The 24,329-nt window shown below is 42.7% G+C and overlaps 1 protein-coding gene and 1 long non-coding RNA gene across 2 annotated transcripts; both read left to right on the top strand.

Annotated features, from left to right (window-relative positions):
* Window positions 1-21,613: 21,613 nt before the first annotated feature.
* Window positions 21,614-22,434, top strand: LOC142657346 (uncharacterized). Its single transcript, XR_012849905.1, has 3 exons — window positions 21,614-21,697; window positions 21,919-22,043; window positions 22,321-22,434. It is a non-coding gene; the product is annotated as an uncharacterized LOC142657346 (long non-coding RNA).
* Window positions 22,435-22,964: 530 nt separating this feature from the next.
* LOC142657477 (phosphatidylinositol polyphosphate 5-phosphatase type IV-like) lies at window positions 22,965-23,749 on the top strand. Its single transcript, XM_075832512.1, has 3 exons — window positions 22,965-23,121; window positions 23,237-23,398; window positions 23,580-23,749. The coding sequence occupies exons 1-3, from the start codon at window positions 22,965-22,967 to the stop codon at window positions 23,747-23,749; spliced, it is 489 nt and encodes a 162-aa protein (XP_075688627.1).
* Window positions 23,750-24,329: the final 580 nt, after the last annotated feature.

Below are 24,329 nucleotides of genomic sequence, written 5' to 3'. Positions count from 1 at the left end.
CACCTTTGAATTAGCTTCTCAGAAACTATTTTTCAGAAACTATTTTGTCAGCATGTTCTACCAAGGGACAGTATCACCATCTGTTCCTGAGAATATACTTCATAATATAGCTGTTTTCTCTATTGCAAAAATGTCCGCCACAACAAATCAGAAAAATGCCTATGTTTAGGCCCCATGTACATGACCATAGATTTAGTTAGTAATTACGGACCATAAATACGGTCTGTAATTACCGACCCATTCATTTCTATGGCTGACGGACACCTTCCCGTATATTTACAGGAAGGTGTCCGTGCCGTAGAAAGGCTCCGCAAAAGATAGGACAAGCAAGGGCCGGACAAAGGATGAAAGAATTGGGGAAGGCCAACATGACCAGGGTTACAGGTAAGGAAGGGGTTACGTTTTCCTGTGAGGAGCGGGAGGATAGAAGGGGTGGTGGCCTCAAAGGGGGCGAGGTTAAAGAGGCTCTGTCACCAGATTATCAAATGCCTATCTCCTATTGCATGTAGATAACAGTAACGTGTTGTTTTTTTTTTTAAAACGATCATTTTTGGCTAAGTTATGAGCAATTTTATATTTATGCAAATGAGCCTTTCTAATGGACAACTGGGCGTTTTTTCTCTTATTTCCAACTGGGCGTGTATTGTGTTTTAACCCCTTAAGGACACGGCCAATTTTGGCCTTGAGGACAGAGCAATTTTTTTTACATTTCCCTCTTTGCATCCCGAAGCTCATAACGCTTTTATTTTTTGTACGACGTAGTTGTATGAGACTTCGTTTTTTGCGGGACGAGTTGTACTTTATGTAGGTACCATTTTTTGGTACAAATCCATTATAGTTTAATTTCTATAAATTTTTATTTTGGCGAAAATGCAGAAAAAAAACAGTTCTGCTGCAGTTTTAATTTTTATTTTTTTACACCATACACCGATCATCATAAATAATGTTATACATTTGTTGTACAGGTTGTTACTGTCGTGGCGATACCAAATATGTCTATATTATTTCATGTTTTGGGACTTATATTTTAAAAAGTTTATTTATTATAAAAAATGTGTGTTTCTGAGTATTTTTTTTACTTTTTATTTATTTACTTATCCTTAATTTTTTTTTACATTCATTTAACTTTTTTTTTAAATCCCGTAAAGGGTTTTATCATTTTGATTTTGATTTTGTAACTGTAATGTACTGGCATAGATCTATATGCCAGTACATTATCCTGTTACTGATTGTACACAGGCAGTTGTTAGGACATACCTCAGTATGCCCTAACTACAGGTAATATGTTCAGACAGCCCTGGGGTCCTTCAATGGACCGAGTTGTGGGCTTTGATTGCGTCACAATTATCTTCTGTGACGCGATCAATGTGCAGTCCCCCCTCTTTGAACGCCGCGATCAGCTGTCATCGCGGCGTTCAAAGGGTTAACAGCTGAGAGAAGATGTTTCTCTCCTCTCCGCTGTCAGAGCGGGGCCATGGCTGTGTATTACAGCCGTTGCCCCGCGCTCGATCGCGCGCACAGACGCGCGCAGAGACGGCTGTCACACTGGACGAGTATGCTCGTCCTAATGTGCGAAGTGCTCGCCGCTCAGGACGAGCATACTCGTCCTGTGTCGGCAACCAGTTAAGCAACTGGCCGTGTTTACTTCTTTCATTGCACAATCACACTGTGCTGTGGATCATGCTAGGCTGGAACAATGAGAAGTGTAGGACACTGATTGGTCACTGATTGGTCAGCCTCATACACTCCTCTGTACAACACCCAGTTGGTAAAAAGTAAAAACACGCCCAGTTGTCCATTTAGAGTCATTAGCATAAATCTAAACTAGCTCATAACTTGCTAAAAAATGATTGTTTTTCAAAATAAAAACCACTGCTGTTAACTACATTACAGCGCCAATCAGATTATGTAGGAGATAGGGCACTTATAATCTGGTGACAGAGCCTCTTTAAGGGGGGCATATAGGGGAGCAGGCAGCTTCACGCCATTACTGGGAAGGCAGTGTTAGCCCTTGTCCCGCCCTCCCTCCTTAATTTTTTCCGTGCTTATGTTTTTTGTTTCATGATTTCTTGGTATTGCTGGTGTTTTTTTTTTCTTTTACAGGGACGGCTGATGGTGACCTTAAAGGTGTGGAGTCACGGTGGCATTGTGGCGGTATGGGGGTCCATGGAGTTGGAGGTAAATTGAAGGGCGGGATTCATCATAGGTATGGTCCCTAACAATTACACAATTGCTCAGGGGTATGGGCTTATTTTGGGCTCCTGCTGGGTGGTGCCCCAGGGAGTGGTTTACATCCTTGGCAAGCCAACTGCGGATTAGAAAGGTGCCCCATAGCCTGTATGGAGACAGCTGGGGGTAAGTAGTTATACAGGTGGGCAGTTCGGCGCCAGATGTGTAGCTCCTAGGACTTCCCTTTCCTCGTTATGTTTTTTATTTATAAAGCATTGTTTATGTTTATGTATATATGTTAATAAAATGTCTGCTGTGGCCAAAATTATCCAACTAACTGTCTTTTGTGTGTTTACTGGGTGGGTAAGTGGAAGGGAACGAGGTAGGGCCACAGGATTAGATAGGACAGGGATGAAAAAGGGGGGGTTAAGGGAAAGGTAGAATGAGGTTAATAAGGGAGGAGCTCTGTATTCCCATGGTCATGTCCTATTTTTTGCTTTTTACGAACCGTGCTTCCATACTTTATATGGGAGCACGGTACACACAAAGGTGGATGACGGTCCATGGCTGTCCTTGCCCATAATTACGGACCGTGATCCAGGTCCGGTTTTATAGTTTATCTCCTACTTTTAAAGGCTATGTATAAAATAATATTGTCATACAATGCCTAAAAATATCTTTATACAATATTCAAATAATTAGGCCATAACTATATGAGGTGCAGAGATTGCAGGTGCATCTGGGCCCTAGGGCCAGAGGGGAACCAATGATCACTTTTATTTCTTTTTTGGATATATCAAGATAACTCATCAGCTTCATTTGTTTTGGCCCAGCTCGGTTGCATCTATAAATTTTGAACCCTTTCATTATGGGGAGCTCTGTCATGTGATCTCATGCTGACCACCAGAATAGATCATGCTCCCATGTGTAAACAGGAGGTCATTTATCCTGTGTGGCTGATTTCCTGTGAACTACAGGATTACATCATCACCTATCAAATCCCTCCTGCGAGCTCTGAGACCCCTCCCTCACCCAGCTCCACCCTCCTTGTTCCTCTGCATGTCCTCCATACATATAGTGCTGCTGAAGAGATCATTTCTGCCCTGTCTAAGGCCCCATGCACACGACCGTAGAACGGTTCACGGTTTTACGGACCTATTCAGTTCTATTGGACGCGAATACCTTTCCGTATAGCTACGGATGGGTGTCCGTGCCGTAGAACTGTGCCGGAAATTATGGAGCATGTCCGTTTTTTCATGTTTTACGGGCCGTGCTCCCATAGTAACAGTGATCACAATATAGTTATATTTTACCTATACTGTAAAAAACAAACACAGGCTGGGAGGGCAAAAACACTTAATTTTAAGAAGACCAATTTCCCCAGGATGAGGGCTGCAATTCAGGATATAGACTAGGAAGAACTAATGTCAAATAATGGTACAAATGATAAACGGGAGATTTTAAAATCTACTTTGGGTAGTTATAGTGCAAAATGTATTTCTATAGGTAACAAGTATAAACGACTAAAATTAAACCCCACACGGCTTCCACCTTTTGTAAAAAGGGCAATATATGACAAAAGAAGGGAATTTGAAAAATACAAATCTGAGGGTACAGCTGTAGCCTTTATAAATTATAAAGAGCTTAATAAAATCTGTAAAAAGGCAATAAAATCAGCAAAAATACTAAATGAAAGGCATTCGGCCAAGGATAGTAAAACAAATCCCAAAAAATGCTTCAAGTATATAAATGCAAAAAAGCCAAGGTCTGAACATGTAGGACCCCTGGATAGTGGTAATGGGGAGTTGGTCACAGGGGATCAAGAGAAGGCAGAGTTACTAAATGGGTTCTTTAGCTCTGTATATACAACAGAAGAAAGAGCAGCTGACGTAGCCGGTGCCAGTGCTGTTAATATATCAGTTGATATACTGAATTTTATGAATGTAGAGATGGTCCAAGCTAAATCAAATAAAATCAATGTACACAAGTCCCCGGGACCAGATGGGTTACACCCTAGAATTCTTAAAGAGCTTAGTTCAGTTATTTCTGTCCCCCTCTTCATAATATTTAGGGATTCTCTAGTTACTGGAATATTGCCAAGGGACTGGCGCAGGGCAAATGTGGTGCCTATTTTCAAAAAGGGCTCTAGATCTTCCCCAGGTAATTATAGACCAGTAAGATTAACATATTAAAGATTAACATATAAGATTAACATATTAACATATAAGATGAACATATTAAAATATTTTAGGGGCTATTGAGGGACTATATACAGGATTATGTGACAAAAAATAGTATTCTAAGTGACAGCCAGCACGGTTTTACTAAGGACAGAAGTTGTCAAACCAACCTGATTTGTTTTTATGAAGAGGTGAGCAGTAGCCTAGACAGAGGGGCCGCTGTGGATATAGTGTTTAGTCTTTGCAAAGGCATTTGACACTGTCCCTCATAGACGTCTAATTGGTAAATTAAGGACTATATGTTTAGAAAGTATAGTTTGTAATTGGATTGAGAATAGACTTAAGGACCGTTTCCCGAGATTTGTGGTCAATGATTCCTACTCTGAATGGTCCCCGGTAATAAGTTGTGTACCCCAGGTTTCCGTGCTGGGACCACTATTATTGAACTTATTTATTAATGATATAGAGGATAGATTAATAGCACTATTTCTATTTTTTGCAGATGACACCAAGCTATGTAGTATTGTTCAGTCTATGGAAGATGCTCGTAAATTGCAAGCTGATTTGAACACACAGTGTTTGGGCGTCCAGTTGGCAAATTAAGTTTAATGTAGATAAATTAAAGTTATGATCTGGGTACCAACAACCTGCATGCATCATATGTCCTAGGGGGAGCTACACTGGGGGAGTCACTTATTGAGAAGGATCTGGGTGTACTTGTAAATCATAAACTAAATAACAGCATGCAATGTCAATCAGCTGCTTCAAAGGCCAGCAGGATATTGTCGTGTATTAAAAGAGGCATGGACTCGCGGGACAGGGATGTAATATTACCACTTTACAAAGCATTAGTGAGGCCTCATCTAGAATATGCAGTTCAGTTCTGGGCTCCAGTTCATAGAAAGGATGCCCTGGAGTTGGAAAAAATACAAAGAAGAGCAACGTGAGGAAAGATTAAAAGAATTAAACCTATTTAGCCTTGAAAAGAGACGACTAAGGGGGGACATGATTAACTTATATAAATATATTAATGGCACATACAAAATATATGGTGAAATCCTGTTCCATGTAAAACCCCCTAAAAAAACAAGTGGGCACTCCCTCCGTCTGGAGAAAAAAGGTTCAACCTGCAGCGGCGACAAGGCTTCTTTACTGTGAGAACTGTGAATCTATAGAATAGTCACCGCAGGAGCTGGTCACAGCAGGGACAGTAGATGGCTTTAAAAAAGACTTAGTTAATTTCTTAGAACAAAAAAATATTATCTCCTATGTGTAGAAATGTTTCCCTTACCTTGTTTGAACTTGATGGACATGTGTCTTTTTTTCAACCGTACTAACTATGTAACTATGTATGGGAGCACGACCCGAAAATGCAGGTGGCCGTCAGTAGACGGCCGTGCCCGTAAACGTAGGCCACAATTACGGGCACGGTCGTGTGCATGGGGCCTAAGGGAGTAGCAGCGCAGTGATATAATAGATGAGTCTATACAATTATTAGCTGCAGTTATAGAATTCCCCTGACTCACACTAAGGCTGAGTTCACACAATAAAGTTTGAAATAAATAAAAAAATGTCCCAAGTAAACAAAAAATGTAAAAAAAAAAACTTTTTCCCCTTACAAAATACTTTATGAAAAAAAGTAATAAGTTACTCATAAATTTAGTATCGCCGCAATCGTAACGACCCGCTGCATAAAGTTATTATGTTATTTATACCACATGGTAAACGGCGTAAAATTAAGACGCAAAACAAATGGCAACATTTCTGGGTTTTTTTCCAGTACCCCACTAAAAAAAGTTATTAAAAAGTTAATCAATAAATTCTATGTACCCCAAAATGGTGCTATTATAAAATACAACTTGTCCCGCAAAAAAAAAGTCCTTATGTCGACACAAAAATAAAAAAGTTATAGCTCTTTGAATGCGACGATGGAAAAACTTAAAAAATTGCTCGGTCATTAAGGTTTGAAATACCTTCGGTATTTACCCCTTCCCGACATTTGACGTATCCATACGCCAAAGTCAGGTAGGGGAAGTATGGAGCAGGCTCACGGAGTGAACTCGCTCCGTACGATGCTGGTGTCGGCTGTATGTTATAGACGACACTTCAGAGTAACGAGCGGCATCGCGCTCGAGCGCAATCCCGCTCGTTTAACTCGTTAAATGCCGCGGTCAATAGCGACTGCAGCATTTAAATCGTTAGAAAGTGGGGGGCGACCACCTCTAACACCTCATCACGCCCCCCGCAATGCAATCACAGGGTGGCGATGGTTGCTATGGCTGCCTGGGGGCCTAATGAAGCACCCCAGGTCCGCCATCTTTGTGCACATATTAAGCCCTGCCTCCGGCAGGGCTTAATAGATGCCTGTCATAATCACGATATACTGCTGGTTGAAGTTCCCTAGGGGGACTAATAAAAAAAGTAAAAATAACTTAAATAAAGTTTTCTTTTATGTAAAAAAAAATAAATATTAAAAGTTTAAAAAAAAAACCTTTTCCCATTTTCCCCCTAGAGCATAGTAAAAAATTAAAAAAAATAAACGTAATTGGTATCGCCAATGTCCGTAAAAGTCTGAACTATTACAATATATCATTATTTAACCCGCACGGTGAACGCCGTAAAAAAAGGAAAAATTGTAAACGCCAGAATCCCTATTTTTTGGTCACCTCATCTCCCACAAAAAATGAAATAAAAAGTGATCACCAAAATGGTATTATTATAAACTACAGCTTATCCCGCAAATAATAAGCCCTCATACCACTTAATCAATGGAAAAATAAAAAAGTTATGGCTCTCAGAATTTGGCGACACAAAATACATTTTCTTTTTTACACTTAGGTTTTTACTTGTAAAAGTAGTAAAATATAGAAAAAACTATATATATTTGGTATCGCCGTAATCGTATTGACCCACAGAATAAAGTTAATATGTTTTTTTAATTGCACAGTGAATTTCGTAAAAACGGCGCGCAAAAAACCATGGAGGAATCGCTGTTTTTTTCATTTTCTACCACACAAATATTTTTTTGCCCTTTTCCTAGTACATTATATGGCAAAATAAATGGTACTACAAAAACTACAACTCGTCCCGCAAAAATCAAGTCCTCATAGTACTATATCGACAAAAATAAAGGCGTTATGGCTTTGGAAGGTGGGGAGGAAAAAACTAAAATGAAAATCTGAAAATGGGCTGCGGCGGGAAGGGGTTAAATCCCTGGTGCTCTAGGGCAGTACTGGGGTCAATTGTTAAACCCCCAGTGATTTATGGTAGTGAAGAGGTTAATAGTGGTCCCTGGTGGTCTTGGTTAATAATGGGATGCATTATAATTTTTCCTAATGGTCTACGGCAGTAAAGAGGTTAATGATAAATTATCTAGTGGATAAGGGCAGTTAAGGAGTTATCGGTAAAACCCCTGGTGGTCTAAAGCAGTGAAAGGGTTAAAGAGGCTCTGTCACCAGATTTTGCAACCCCTATCTGCTATTGCAGCAGATAGGCGCTGCAATGTAGATTACAGTAACGTTTTTATTTTTAAAAAACTAGCATTTTTGGCCAAGTTATGACCATTTTTGTATTTATGCAAATGAGGCTTGCAAAAGTACAACTGGGCGTGTTGAAAAGTAAAAGTCCAACTGGGCGTGTATTATGTGCGTTTTTACTACTTTTACTAGCTGGGCGCTCTGATGAGAAGTATCATCCACTTCTCTTCACAACGCCCAGCTTCTGGCAGTGCAGACACAGCCGTGTTCTCGAGAGATCACGCTGTGACGTCACTTCCCCAGGTCCTGCATCGTGTCAGACGAGCGAGGACACATCGGCACCAGAGGTCGATGTAGCTACTTACCTGCAAACGCTGATGCTGCTGCAGAATCAACTGTAGCCTCTGGTGCCGATGTGTCCTCGCTCGTCTGACACGATGCAGGACCTGGGGAAGTGACGTCACAGCGTGATCTGCCAGAAGCTGGGTGTTCTGAAGAGAAGTGCATGATACTTCTCGTCAGAACGCCCAGCTAGTAAAAGTAGTAAAAACGCCCCGATGTACGCACATAAGACACGCCCGGTTGGACTTTTACTTTAAACACGCCCAGTTGTACTTTTGCAAGCCTCATTTGCATAAATACAAAAATGGTCATAACTTGGCCAAAATACTCGTTTTTTAAAAATAAAAACATTACTGTAATCTACATTGCAGCGCCGATCTGCTGCAACAGGAGATAGGGGTTGCAAAATCTGGTGACAGAGCCTCTTTAATGGTTATGTCAATAGGCTAAAGCGTTTGCACCACCTATCCACATTAATAAAAAAGAACAAGATATGGCGGTCTATAAAAGCTGTAATAATTTCCAAACCTTACTGTATACTGTAAATTTGCAGGAATTGTAAGTTTATTAAAAACCATATACATTTAGAAAACTGCAGGCAAAGATACATTTTAACTCCTGCCAGTCCACCTCTACATTACCCAATACCACGGAGTAAAAACATAAATAAATGAACTGTGTGTGGTCCCTAACAGCAGCTGGCTTTCCCTATACAATGCAGAGGGCAGAAGAGCGAGTGACAGTTCAATAATAGTACATGACACCAGCACTTCTATAATGTAGACGGTGACCGTGTTAGCAGGGAGCGGGCGTACATGGAAATCACAGAACCCGATAGCAAGAGTCAAAATTGGGTCCCACCTAAAATTACCCCCTCATAGTGCCAGCTATGAACCTATTACCGCAGCTGCATGCTGGTCTTCACAATAGTGAGGAGATTCAGCAGGGTCACCAGCTGCCTACAATTAATAATTAATAGTGAAGTCTGGTTTTCTGTGGGTCGGGAGGGTGTACTTCACACTGCAGCAGAAGGTGAACAGAGGGTTATGCCCTTGAACTCAACCCTATATCCCTTATAGCCACTCCTCCTTTAGAACCTTAGCCCAATCACGCTCCTGGGCATTTTTTCAACTTATGTAAACCACCTCCTCCTCTTCACTGAAGTCCCTGGTGCTCTCCCTATGCGGTTCAGTGCCATCAAGGTTTTCAACAGAGATCCCAGTTGTTGATAAAGTCAGTCCTTACTAGGACTGTAGGAAATAATCCTCTATCAAATACTAGATTACACAATGTCATGTCAGATGTAACTCAATGCCCTTAAAAACAACATTCATGTGAGTCAGGTTTTGTGACTGCAATATTCTGTTTAAAAGGCAAGGGGTAGTGTGGGAGTACTGACAATAAGGAAAAGGAAGTTAGCTAAAGTCACAGAAAGAACTCTATGGATTATATAGTGGCTCTGCGTGTATTCCCGGAGGTATTTCAAGAGTAAAAATCCCCCGTTCTCATATGCAAGCACATTCTCCGAACACCTGCATTTCATCAAGATAATTAGCTGTAGAATTATGCACGAGAATACCTGTTGATTTCTCAGTAAGAGATAGTTAGGGATCTTTAAGTAAGAAGTGCCGCTTCTGGATAATTGCACCTTTTACCATTAGTACTGCAGGTTATTTAACGACACATGGAAAACTTCTACCACATGCAGAACCTCTGTGTGTGCACACGATATCAAAAAGTCCATATTTGATTTTCTAAATCCCAGAACAAAAGTAAAACTCAATAAATAATTCTAAACTTTGTCTTTGTTGGCAAGTTTAAAGGGTGTTGTCCACTTTGGACAAGCCCTATATGTTAGTAGGTTCCCCTGACAGTAAGCTGATCCCAAAGTGTCCCCCTTGCCCAGCCACTAGTTGTAATCTGTGGGGAAACCTGTCAGTAAGTGTTTAATTTCCCAGCAGCACCACTACAGGGGAAATTAAAGAGGCTCTGTTACCAGTTTATTACTGCCCTATCTCCTACCTAATCTAATAGACACTTTAATGTACATAACAGTTTCTTGTTTCTTATTTTTGACCAAGTTATGAACATTTTAAGATTTATGCAAATTTGTTCTTAATGCCCAACTAAGCGTTTTTTTTTTACTTTTCACCAAGTGGGCGTTGTAAAGAAAAGTGTATGACGCTGACCAATCAGCGGCATACATTTATCTTCATTCCAGCCCAGCTTGATCCACAGCACAGCGTGATCTCGCGAGATCACGCTGTGACGTCACTTCATCCCGTGAGTCCTTCACCGGAGCGATGGAAGACTAAACAGACATCGCCTCCAGCCGCTGCAGATTCGGATAAACGTCCTGGCACGGCTGGAGGCGATGTCTACTCACTCTTCCATGGCTCCGGTGAAGGACCTGCGGGAGAAAATGACTTCACAGTGTAATCACGCGACATCACGCTGTGCTGTGGATCAAGCTGGGCTGGAATGAAGAGAAGTGTATGATGCTAATTGGTCAGCATCATACACTTTTCTTTATAACGCCCACTTGGTGAAAAGTAAAAAAACGCCCAGTTGGGCATTAAGAACAAGTTTGCATAAATCTTAAAATGTTCATAACTTGGTCAAAAATAAAAGTAAAAAAAAAAACAAAACAGAACTGTAGTTATCTACATTAAAGCACCTATTAGATTAGGTAGGGGATAGGGCAGTTATAAACTGGTGACAGAGCCTCTTTAAGCATAATGTAGTGCCCATTCAATAGGTTACCTCTGTAATTCTGTAATACAGGACAGATCCTTCAGAGCAAGGCGCTCTTTGTAGCCGTTCTCTATTCTGGCCAAGAGATGAGGATCCCCTATTAACTCCAGCGCCTAATATGTGCACCAATATGGCAGACATGGGGATCTTCATTAGGTCTCTGGCTACCATAACAACCCATTGGCACCCCGCAATTGCGTTGCAGGGATGTTGATGGGGCAACAGTACCTCTTTTAAATTAACCCTTTAAACACTTTTGACCGTAGCATCTAAGTAGTTAAACAGCCGGGATCTGAGTTATTTCCAATCCTGTCTGTTGTAGCAGGGTGACAGCTAACACTCTGCTGACAGTGCGGACTGTGCTCCATCACTATACCATAAATGTACAGCAATATGCATTATGTCCAGTCCTGGGATGGGAAGGGGGTTAAATGAGATTATATTTACTGTATTTTGCACTATTTCCTTTGCTGTGCTGAATTTGAGCAGGCTAGAGATAGTGTCAGTAATTAATTCACTGTCTTCTACGATATATTCACTTGTGCTCCCACAAGATATAGGAAATTGTAATTCACTGAAGTGATGAATGAGTAAAACGTATACATTTTATTTCATAACTCTCTAAAAACAGGGGTACAATCACCACTGTGAAAAGTCCCACCGTGTGCATTAAAAACGTATTAAACACATACTCCAAGTCCTGGTTCATTTGTGAACCCTCTCTAACTGGGTATACTTGAAAGATATAAATATGGGATCAGCGTTTCAACATTGGTGTATCAGTGGATTAGACCCTAAAACACACCAGAGCCCGCAGTTACCGCTCCTAAATCACCTGGTGCTAGGGTAAACAACAGTGCCACTGTCACCTACGCTATGATCCCTCACTAACCTGACCCTACGCGTTTCTATACATATATTTCATCAGGGGTCTGTAACTTGGTCATTCTGGCTAGGGTGCCAGCGATATTCAAACATTAGCAGATATTCTGCTGTACAACACGGAAGCGTGCACGCATGGATGTCAGCCGCTGACATCCATGCGTGCACGCTTCCGTGTTGTACAGCAGAATATCTGCCATGTCTATACGGATGATGTAATTACTGAAAATAACGAGTGTAAAACATATATTTTTGTGTTATAAACTTTCACCTTACCACGCTCCAAGGTATACCACTCTACCCGCAAAGGTTTGATTTTTCGACAGTTAATATTCCCTCATCATACAGAATAAAGTCTTGTAACAAAACTGTACATGTTGAGCAAGCTTTCAGCTGAACCTAGGTCAGTCTTTAAACAAAGTACATTTTTTATTTTATGTCTCACCTCATTAATTATGCCTTCTTGTCAACAATTAATATTCTGGGGTGAAAGAAAAGTGATGCGGCAGGCGTTTAAATGTCTATTCTAAGAAAGAAGCAGCGCTGTGGAGACATTTTGACTCGCCTCTCTCTCTCTACTAATGATGCCTGGATCTGGCAGACCCCTGGAGAATTAGGCAGTAAATTGGTGTTCTCTTGTATGTCAATCAGGGTTGGCTCAGAAATACAAAGTAGAAAATGGTCCTGAGGAGTTTTCTGCCAAACTGAATGTACATTTTGTCTTAGGTTTGACTTTGGCCATATGGAATTTATAGGAAAACAATCCTAATCTGTTTGAAATATACTATGTATACATGATTTTAGTCACGTTGGACTGATCACCTTAAGGCCTTAAGGCCATATGTAAGGCAATGGGGACATTCAGACATTCCGTGTTTTTCACGCAGTGTGTGTCCGCTGCGTGAAACTCACGACATGCCCTATACTTGAGCGTTTTTTGCGCATCACGCACCCATTGAAGTCATTGGGTGCGTGAAAATCACGTGCAGCACTAGGACGCACTTCCGTGTGCTGCGCGTAATTCGCGTGACAGTAGATCAAAAAATGGAGGGAAAAATAAAACCTCCTCCTTCATTTCTTCTTCTAAACCTCAAAACCGCGTGTCATAAGGATGGCATATGCGCGAAAATCACGCAGCCACGCACCAAAGACTGATGACACACAGAAATGCAATGCGCAAAAAACGCTGCATGTTTTGCGCACGCAAAACGCACACGTTCGTATGAATTTCGCCTAAATGCTCTGGAAGTAAAATTATCACAACAGGGTTATTAATGGGGGGTTCTAAATGTCCATGACAGGGATGGCGTAGGAATTACGGTCACAGTGGTACGATCGGGCTCTGTCCTATAGAACATCCTGAAGCGTCATAACATTCTATGCACTGCGGCCTAATGGGCAGCCTGTGGGGATCGGGGTTGGACAGGCCCTAAAGACAAGACAGGGTCTGTGAGTGAATTCTTTTTTCATGTCTGATCTGTGTAAATACCGGGGAGACTAATTCAAAGTGTGTCAAGGGGCCCTGCACTCTCTAGTTACGCCCAGGGCCGCCAACAGGGGGTATTACTGGTACTCCCGTCAGGGGCCCGGCCACATGGATGAAGTAAAAGGGGCCCGCCGGGCTGCCATCGCCCCCCCCCCTCGGACTGTTGCCCCCCCCCCCCTCGCAACGCTCACGGGCCCCCCCTCGCAACGCTCACGGGCCCCCCTCGCAACGCCCGCGGCACCCCCCTAGCGACACCCCCCTAGCGACACTCCCCTAGCAACACTCGCGGCAGCCCCTGCATACCTGTTGTAGCTTCACTGGAGGGGAAGATGCAGCATGTGCTGAAGCTGCGTGTGGAGATCCCGCCCCCCAGCTCCTCTACACTGCCGACAGGACATGCAGGCTGGTGAGTATGTTCCCCTATCCGTTCTGATTCCCATCCCCCTGACCCCATTTGTAGATTGTATAAAGTTGGTTAAAAAGTTTTTGGGTATTTTTTAGTTTTCCTAGCGCTTTTTTGCCGCGATTTTCGTAATCGCGGCAAAAATGGCGCCGTTTTGCCGCGATTATATAAAAATCGCGGCAAAACCGCGTGATTTGTGCCGCAATTACGAAAATTGCATAAAAAAAAGATACAAAACATGAAAAGTGCTGTTAGGCTATATTCTCACAGTGCGGTCAAGTCACTCAAGTCACGTTTTTTTGCAAAAATTGTGGCAAAAAAATGGGATTTCACCGCACTGTGTAACTAGACTAAGGCCTTATTCAGACGGCCGCATTCGGTCCGTGACATACGGAGCGTGTATCGGCTGTATCTCACAGGCTGACCACAATTCATGGTGCCGGACTCCTAGCATCATAGTTATCAGTGTTGCTGGGAGTCCCTGCCTCTCTGCGGGAATACTGTCCCATACTGTAATGATGCTTTCAGTATGGGACCGGGGACAGTATTCCCACGGGAAGGGAGGGACTATGATCATAGATAACTGTGATGCTAGAAACCCGGCTCCCTGAACTCTCCGGGAAATATGGCCGATACACGCTCCGTATATCACAGACCGAACATGGACATCTGAATAAGCCACTTACTTGCCTCCTATTTTTGGTGCGGATTGTGCACTGAAAATTCACTACAAATGACAATATAAGGCCTTATTCACACGAACGGGTTATACGTCCGTGATACTTATTACGTCGCACGGACTTATGTTAGTGAATGGGGCCGTACAGACTGTCAGTGAATTTCACGCAGCGTGTGTGCGCTGTGTAAAACTCACGACATGTCATATACTTGCCCGTGTTTCGCGCAGCACACACCCATTGAAGTCATTGGGTGCGTGCAAATCGTGCACGGCACACGGAAGCACTTCCGGGTGACGCGCGTGATTCGCGCTACACAGGGCCGCCATCAGGGGGGTATTAGGGGTACTAGTGTAGGGGGTACGGCCAAACTTAATTGAAAGGGGGGCCCGGCAACTGCCGCGACTTGCCTTTGGTAGAAAAAAACAGGCCCCTGCAATGGGGCCTGTTCTTTTCACCAAAACAATGTCGTGAGCTGCGGGCCCCCCTCTCGTCAAACACCGCCGTGAGCTGCGGGCCCCCCTCTCATCACCGCCGCGAAACACCGCTTGCGCGCGCGAACGACCGCAAGCTCGCACCCGCGCGCGCATGACCGCGCCCACGCGGGGAAGGACAGCCACACAGGGACAGCGGCGCACAGTTTACTTACCTGCTGGCCCGACTCCGCCTCCTCGTCCTCCGCCTCCTCGTCCGACTCCGCCTCCTCGTCCGACTCCGCCTCCTCGTCGTACTCCTCGTCCGACTCCGCCTCGTCCTCCTCCAGAGCGTAGCTGCGTAAGGAGAGGGGGAGGAGTCTAGTTGTTGCGCGGCGGCAGGAGTTCTACGATCCCCGCCATTTTCTGGAGCCTGGAGGTCAAGGACGACATCTGGACCGAAGACATCGCCTGAAGAGGACTGGAGTGGGAGCAGCTCTTCTGACACGGTGAGTAAAGTGTCTCAAAGTGCTGTTTATGTATGTCCCTGTTCACACAGAGTATTTTGCAGGCCGAAAAAATCTGCCTCAAAATTCCTTAAAGAATTTTGAGGCAGATTTTGACCTGCCCACACTATCTTGCCGCGTTTTTTGCTGAGTTTTTTGCCCGTTGCGATTGAGGACAGCAGACAAAAAACGCAGCGAAAAATGCATTTTCTGCCTCCCATTGATTTCTATGGCAGGTCAGAGGCGGAACCGCGGCAAGAAAGGACGTGCTGCTTTTCCTTTTTTCCGCGACTGGCTCCCATTGATTTCAGATGAAATCAATGGGAGGCGGTTTTGGAAGTTTTTTGGTGCTGATTCTGACGCAGTGTCCGAGTCAATATCAAGGCCCAAAAACTCTGTGAACTGGGCCTTATTGTTAGGGCTTATTCAGACGAACGTGTAATACATCCGTGCAACGCGCGTGATTTTCACGCGCCTCGCACGGACCTATGTTACTCTATGGGGCCGTGCAGACTGTCAGTGATTTTCACTCTGCTGCGACTGTGATACGCTGCGGATTTTCCACAATAAAATGTGTTGCATAAAATCCGCAGTGTTCATGCCTAGTGTGTTCCTACCCTAAGGCCGGATTTACACGAGCGTGTGCTTTTTGCGTGCGCAAAAACGTGGCGTTTTGCGCATGCAAAAGGTCCATAACAGCTCCGTGTGTCAGCAGCGTATGATGCGCGGCTGCGTGATTTTCGCGCAGCCGCCATCATTATGACACTCTGTTTGTATGTTTGTGGCACGTGGTGCTTTTCTGTTTTCATTCATAGTTTATACGGCTGCGGAAGTGCTGGGCGTGATTTTCACGCACCCATTGACTTCAATGGGTGCGTGATGCGTGAACAATGCACAAATATAGGACATGTCGTGAGTTTTACGCAGCGGACACACGGACACACGCTGCATGAAACTCACTGACAGTCGGCACGGCCCCATAGAGTAACATAGGTCCTTGCGAGGCGAGTGAAAATCACGCACGTTGCACGGATGTATTACACGTTCGTCTGAATAAGCCCTAACAATAAGGCCCAGTTCACAGAGTTTTTGGGCCTTGATATTGACTCGGACGCTGCGTCAGAATCAGCACCAAAGAACTTCCAAAACCGCATCCCATTGATTTAATCTGAAATCAATGGGAGCCAGTCGCGGAAAAAAGAAAAAGCAGCACGTCCTTTCTTGCCGTGGTTCCTCCTCTGACCTCCCATCGAAATCAATGGGAGGCAGAAAATGCATTTTTCCCTGCGTTTTTTGTCTGCTGTCCTCAATCGCCGCGGGCAAAAAACGCGGCAAGATAGTTTGGGCAGGTCAAAATCTGCCTCAAAATTCGGTGCGCAGTTCGCGGGTGCGCATGCGCGGGAGTTTGCGGGTGCGCGCGATCGGTCGCACGGGCGGCAGTGTTTGACGGCCCCCATGACGACCCCCATGCTACCCAGGGCCGCCATCAGGGGGGGTATTATGGGTACTGATGTGAGAGGCCCGGCCAAACCTAATTGAAAGGGGGGCCCGCAGCTCACGACATTCTTTTGGTGAAAAAAACAAGCCCCATTGCAGGGGCCTGTTTTTTTTTTCTACCAAAGGCAAGTCGCGGCAGTTGCCGGGCCCCCCTTTCAATTAGGTTTGGCCGGGCCTCTCACATCAGTACCCATAATACCCCCCCTGATGGCGGCCCTGGGTACCATGATATGGTGCTGGACGGAGTACCGTTAACAGGCGGAGCCACGGTAGGGGGGCCAGAAAATTTAGCTGTAGGGGGCCCTGAAATTCCTGATGGCGGCCCTGGTTACGCCCCTGCTGATTATACTCACTTTGCCAACTTTTTACATATATTACATTACAGCACACATTTCTACATAGTGGTTTAGGGGTTAGTGATATTATTCCTGCGGTTAACATCTATGATGGTCCTGAATGGGGAAACTCCCTCTATTAAATCCGACTTCCCTCATGCGGTGAACAAAAATGGATTTTCAAAGTCAGACAACCCCTTGTACACAGTTGAAAGGCAATTATTATTATTTTCTATATATATATATATATATATATATATATAGATATATATATATAAAATGGCCAGTCAGAATGATTAGTGCAACTTTCTAAACAGTTTTTATTAAAAATTAGTTTTACTTTTTGAGATACAGTTGCTCTGTATTCTATATAGAGAGCAGCTGTATATTTTACTATGACCTGAATCCGTCAGTCCCGCAGACCAGATGGGCTCAATGTCAGCGGGTTCTGCGTGTAATCGATCACATCTAAGTTCATGACATGTAGGACCAGTTGTCACTGAACCCATCAGTCCCACAGACTAGACGGTAGCCGAATTTAGCAAAAGATACAGCTGCTGTGTATAGAGAACACAGAGCAGCTGTATCTCAAAAAGTAAAACATATTTGTAATAAAAAATATTTAGAAAGTTACATTAATCACACTGACTGACCTTTTTATTAAAAAAAAAAATATATTGCCTTTCAAAGGTTTACATAGACAATAAGAAAAGTATCTTTATTATTTTTTTTTACAAGGTGAGCTAAGTAAGGAGTTAACTGTGTGAATGGTATATATTGAATTGTAGATGATCAATACTCGGGTTGAGGAACGTATCTAGTGATCTTAATGAAGTATTATTTATTCAGTAATTATTTAATTTCCTATCACTAACAGATGCCAACCACACGGCAATTGAGAATCTGTGCATATCCTTGTAATTTGTGTTGAGCTTTCTCTCTCTGTGTAAAATGAGCTTCATTTTAACCGCACAGTGTTTATCCTCATCTGCCTGTAATTTACGTTCATCATTAATTTGCAAGTAAATTTAAGTCTTCATTTCCATACATGTAAACATTGACATTTTCATTACACTTATGTCCTGTAAAACTGAATGGGTTCTAGGTAGATTGAGTGTATATGGCTGAAAAAAAACAAATACATCGTGGAGTAGATGTATAGAAAAAATAGTGAAAAGCTGGGCCTGTTGTTCATAGCCATCAAAAATCAGCTTAGTACTGTTAGGCCTCATTCACATGGCAGGTTTTCCCGGCCGGGTGCCGGCCGTTCATAAGTCGGCCGGCACCCGGCTGCATTAGGAATAATAGACCCCTAATGGGGCTATTCACACGACCGATTTTTTGACGGCCGGGAAAACCGGCCGTCAAAAAATAGGACATGCTCTATCTTCGGCCGGGTACCCGGCCGCCCGACTCCCATAGAAGTCTATGGGGCCGGGTAATACACGGCCATCACCGGGATGTGTCCCGAGTGATGGCCGGGTTTTCCGGCGCTTGCGCTCTATCTCCTCCTCCTCACAGCGCAGAGTCCATGTGAGGAGGAGGAGTTGATGCCATTCGGACGAATGGCATCGCTGTACACTGTGTGGCAGGGCCGGCGTGTACAGCAGGTAGAAGGGAGCGCTGCGCTGGCTCCCTTCCCCTGCTTGTTAAAAGCGTCCTGGCCCGGCAACACCTTCGATGGCGCCGCTAGCAGCTGCTGCTGCGGCTGCTACTACTGTAGCGACGCCACTATAGTAGAGCGGGGAGGTATCTCCCCGCTCTGCTATGTGCTAGCCGCACTTTAGCTCCTCGAAGGAGCGGAATCAAGCGTGTGTAGCGCTTGATGTCTCTGTCCATATCTGGGCAGTGACATCAGGGGAAACTCCTGAAGCGGAATCCCCGAACACATGGGGATTCCCCTTCAGGAGTTGCCGCTGATGTCACTGTCCAGATCTGCCCGGCCCGGCACGGATGCAAAACTTAATGCAAACCGGCTGGGCAAAATGGCCGATTTTACCGGCCGACACTCGGGCTCGGGAACGACCCGGTCGTGTGAATCCCGCCTTAGAAAATAAAAGAAGCAATGTGCTTGGTTCCAATAAGGAGCTGCTTTTTGCATAATTTTTTTTTTTTTTTTTTACATGTCCATCAGAGAACTCTAAATTGTTAATATACACTGGGCCACATGTATCAATAATGTTGCAGTGTTTAAATGCCCAATTGAATGGGAGTGATAGAAAAAGCAGAGGGAGCACACTCATGAAAAAGGGCTGTAGCTATAGGGCGGGGCAGAGGTAACAGTCGCACCTGGGCCCTGGTGACTGAGAGGACCGAACGCCCCCTCGGCTACACGAGAAGACACTAATATTTCAAATGACACATGGTAGATGGGGGCTGTGTTAAAGAGTTTGCATTGGGGCTCTGGCGCTTGAAAGCCATGGGAGCCAAGAGGGAAGCATTTTCCATGCGAATTCTAAGGGTATCTGCACACACAAAATCCAAAACGTCTGAAAATACGGAGCTGTTTTCAAGGGAAAACAGCTCCTGATTTTCAGACATTTTTTAAGACACTCGCGATTTTCACTGCATTTTTTACGCTTGTTTTTGGAGCTGTTTTTCTATAGAATCAATGAAAAATGGCTCCAAAAACGTCCCAAGAAGTGACATGCACTTATTTTTCGCGGGCGTCTTTTTTGTGCCGTTTTTTGAAAGCAAGGCGTAAAAAAACGGCCCGTCGAAACAGAACGCTGTATTTCCCATTGAAATCAATGGGCAGCTGTTTGGACACCCTCTGCTTCCCTTTTTTCAAGCGTTTTTCGAGGCGTAAACGCCCAATAGTACGCCTGAGAACACTCCGTGTGAACATACCCTAACGCTGAAAAAGCGTCAGAATCAGTGTGCAAAAAAAGTTACATTATTATTGATAATGTGAAATATTGGGGTCCTGGGCGGACTAAGATTGGTCTGGGTCCCTGGGAAATAAAGGTCCTGGTCCCTTGCCACCTCTTATAGTCATGATACACTTGAGTTGGGTTAACACTTTGTATTTGAGCAGCATTTATATTTTACTTTTTATTTTTCCTGTTGAATTCTGTATTTGACTGAAGGTTTATGGCCCCAAAATAATGAACCTGACATTGAGGGATTACATTTTGTTATTGATTTTATTTTCCATTGCTATTTCTTGAGGCAGGACATTTTACAGTTCATCTGCTTTTACTGTAAAGAACCCCTACCTATATTGTAACGGATGTCCCCTCTTTCTTGAATTGAAGTTCTGGTAAATTGTTAGATAAGAAAACAGCAACCATGGCGAAGGGTAAAACTGACAGAATATATAATGCATAGTTTTTTTTTTGTTTTTTTTTAAACGATAACATTTGTAAAAAGCAGTCTGGTGAATCAATAGTTTACATAATACAATATCGTCAAAGCTCTTCAGTAGCAGGTAGCTCCATGGAAAATTGAGTGTTTTAGTAGGTACAATTCATGGGTCACAAGAAACACTCTCGGTAAAGAGCTAGATAATTTTATCTTGTATACAGTCCTTTATTTGGTGGGAGATTGTGAACAAGGAAGATTATTAAATAGTTCAGAACTCTGGGAACATTTGATTCTAGTCAGTTGTGCACGGCCTCATTTTATCTTTGCATTTTATTTTCTAGCACATAAAGCCGGTACTTAGCGGCCACAGAGTCTAAGCACAAAACAAGGTTTTTGAAAAGATTTTAAGATTTGCTTTCAGAAGATGAAAATTGATTGAGAAGTTTATTTCACTCATTCTAACATTCTGTCAAGTAACTGTGTCAATTTTCAGAACATAGGCGACAAATGGCCTAGTGATATAATTAATGTTACCTAGTCAGTAGCATAGCTAGCAGGGGGCAGGGGGGGGTGGCCTTGGGCCCACTGAGATGGTGGGGCCCAAGGCTGGTCCCCAGAGCCACACATTGCACATTGCGGATGAGCAGAGGGATCTCCTCAACTCGTCGTAGGAACGGGGATAAGTAAATATATTCAATGGGAGGCAGATAAAGCGTATTTCGCGGTGTTTTATGCCCGCGGTGCTCAATGGCCGCGGGCGAAAAACGCAGCGAAAAACTCTGCGAAAATCGGCGTGCAGGGAGAGGAAAATCTGCCTAAAACTTCCAAACTGAATTTTGAGGCAGATATTCCTCCTGCAAAATACTCTGTGTGAACATAGCCTAAAGTTGGATAAATTTGCAGTTGGATATGAGATAGACATATTATATACTACCCTAGGCCTAAATTTTCTAAACATTTGGGCCAATCAATGTTGCTGCACACACTGCAAACTGTCAAACTAATAATCTATGTCATTGGAATGGCAATGCCTCTGATCCTAAGACTGCAGCACTGGCCATAGTCTATAAAGACTAAAATCCAATTCGATCAGATATAATTTTTTGTAGGTGATATAGAAGATGTCAGTTTGGTTGGTGCTCTGTGTATACATTATTAATATCTTCATATTTTGAGCAGGAGTTCCCACAAAATCTAGAGGATCTGCTGTTGCCATCAGATGACACCAAAGATATTTACGTAATTGGCGTTCAGGAAGGATGTCCAAACAGGTAAGTCTTCTCAGGTTGTCTTACAACAGTCTATGTCTGCAGATGGACTACAGGTCGGCTGATTGAAATTCTCTCTTGACCTACTACTTATTGTAGGATCACTCCTAAATTTTCCTATTTAACCCCAGAGGTTATAATATTGATTATTTAATAAATGAGTTCAATATTTTAATCTGGTGTCATTTATTAATATGTAAACTTGAAATTGTGTCTTCTTGTAGACGGGAATGGGAGATAAAATTACAAGAGACTCTTGGTCCACACTACGTGCTATACCATTCATCCGGGCTCGGAGTCCTGTATCTCACCATCTTTATTCGACGGGAACTGATCTGGTTCTGCTCAGGTAAGATTCACTTTCTTACATTTACATAATAAGTCCTAATCGAAGTCATTAGTTTGAACTTATTATTTAGTCATTAGAACTAGATGTCTAAGAACCCAACTTTCAGATTCTTCACTGTGGAGTATTGGAGATCTGATAGTTTACTCCACAGTTACAAAGTGTGAAATGGTGTTGTAGTAATATTTCCGGTGCTTAATAGGAAACTATCTCTGTTTCATTGTTGCATGTTATACTATTAACCACTAACCCTTCTTCTTGTGTTTCATTTCTTATACAGAGGTAGAGCACACCCATGTAACAACCAGGCTATTCCACCATGTCAAAACTAAAGGAGCCTTGGGTGTTGCCTTCACCGTCTTTGGGACATCATTCCTGTTTATTAATTCCCATATGAGATGTAAGTATGTCTGTTTTTAATATATGACTATGTACAGTGTTATTGTGTATAAAAGTGCTGCTGTTTAATAATAATAATAATAAGCTGGAATATATGAGATGACATGAAAAGATCTGTACTATTGATGTTTTGGTGTAAAATTAAAAGTTCTTCCTCATTTGGTCAAACTTCTTCTAATCCATCAAACTTATTCTATATAATGAGAGAATAATAGTGGTAGGATAAACGGCCTAATGTCCTCTACAGACTGCTATAGAAATACATTATCCTCTGTCATGAAAATGATTGTGTCTTAGATTTACATTAATAGAAATATCAGTGTGTCTGGTGTACAGAGTGCGGACCCAGATCATGGAACTCCACCAGTCTCATCTTCTAAAATGTCAATAGAAATCGAATTAATATAAATATTATTTGTAAAAAATTGATTGTTGAGGAAACATTCAGACTACACAGCCCAAGAAATAGATACGATACCTAGATAATATAAGATAAAGAAACCTATTGTCAAAGAAAACTTAAATATGGTGGTTGTCCTAAATTCCAAGAGGTCATATTTACTGATATGTATATTTTTGCTGGCAGTTGGGGCAGTCTACAAGAGGATCCAGGACTATAAAACTATCACCGAGGGTCTCTGTCTGCCTCAAATTATTCCGGAAAGAATAAACTCCAATGCCTGTGAGTATTACTTATGTGGTTGAACCTATCGATTCCTTTATCTCTCTATTTATCTCCATTGACTCTAATGCAGTCACGTCGTCTAACTGTGTCCTGTGTTTATCTCATTCTACAGTGGACGTCACCAGCCGCTTTGATCGAGTTTTTTGGTTTGGGGACCTCAATTTTCAACTGAAAGAGGACAGAAAAAACGTGGAATCTCTTCTGAAGAACATTAAAGGAAGAGATATGTCCAGTCTCCTCAAACACGACCATCTGAATGAAGCCAAGAACAACGGTACATTTACTAGTAGACAGATCTCTATCACTCCTCAGCCTGTATTATTACCACATACACCTCAACAGATCAATACAAATCACTGTCATGATGGTTCATATGTTCTCCACATTCTTATATAGCCCTACATCTCTTGCACATGTTTTTAATACTGACATGTTAATTTTTCTTTTAATTTAAGGGTCCATATTTGTAGGGTTTAAGGAGCACACCATTGAATTCCTTCCTACATATAAGTTCGACATTGGCACAGACACCTACGATACATCAGAAAAGCAGAGAGTCCCATCATATACGGTAAGATATCTTATTTCCAGGTCTACAGAGCTAAAGAAAGAATACATTTCATGAATAGATTTTCATATAATAAATCCGCTCGCCCAAGGTAATGAATTGTTATTATAGATGGAGGAATAATTCTTAAGAACAAAGCATCCAGTCCATTTTACTTGTAGTGAGTTTGTCATCGTCTCCCAGTGTAATATGTCTTCGCCTAGCATGGCTCAAAGATACTTATTTCATTAAATCTGTGTGACCAAGTCAAACCTTAAATGCAAGAAAGTCTCAAAATGTATATTTCTTAAATAAAATAGGCCGAAATGTTCAGTCTATGATGCTATGAGGTTTATAAATAAATTATAATATGATTGCACTGATGATATTTGTTATTTTTATGACCTCTACAGGACAGGGTGTTGTTTAAAAGCCAATACGAGGGAGATGTGCGAGTCCTGAAATACGACTCTTGCCCTGTTTTGAAGACCTCAGACCACCGACCCGTTTTTGGTATCTTTGAAGTAAAGCTCAGATCTGGTTCAGATAAGTAAGTCATGATTTCCTCCATGTTGTTGGTATGATCCTTTCAGTAGCCGCCATTACTACATGGGCCTTATAGCCAGAGCTCACACTTTGGGGCAGGTGGCTGTATACC

Source organism: Rhinoderma darwinii, chromosome 7 (genome assembly GCF_050947455.1).
Source record: "Rhinoderma darwinii isolate aRhiDar2 chromosome 7, aRhiDar2.hap1, whole genome shotgun sequence".
Lineage (NCBI taxonomy): Eukaryota > Metazoa > Chordata > Amphibia > Anura > Rhinodermatidae > Rhinoderma > Rhinoderma darwinii.
The sequence above is the reverse complement of the archived record's forward strand: the minus strand, read 5'-3'. Positions and strand labels throughout refer to the sequence as shown.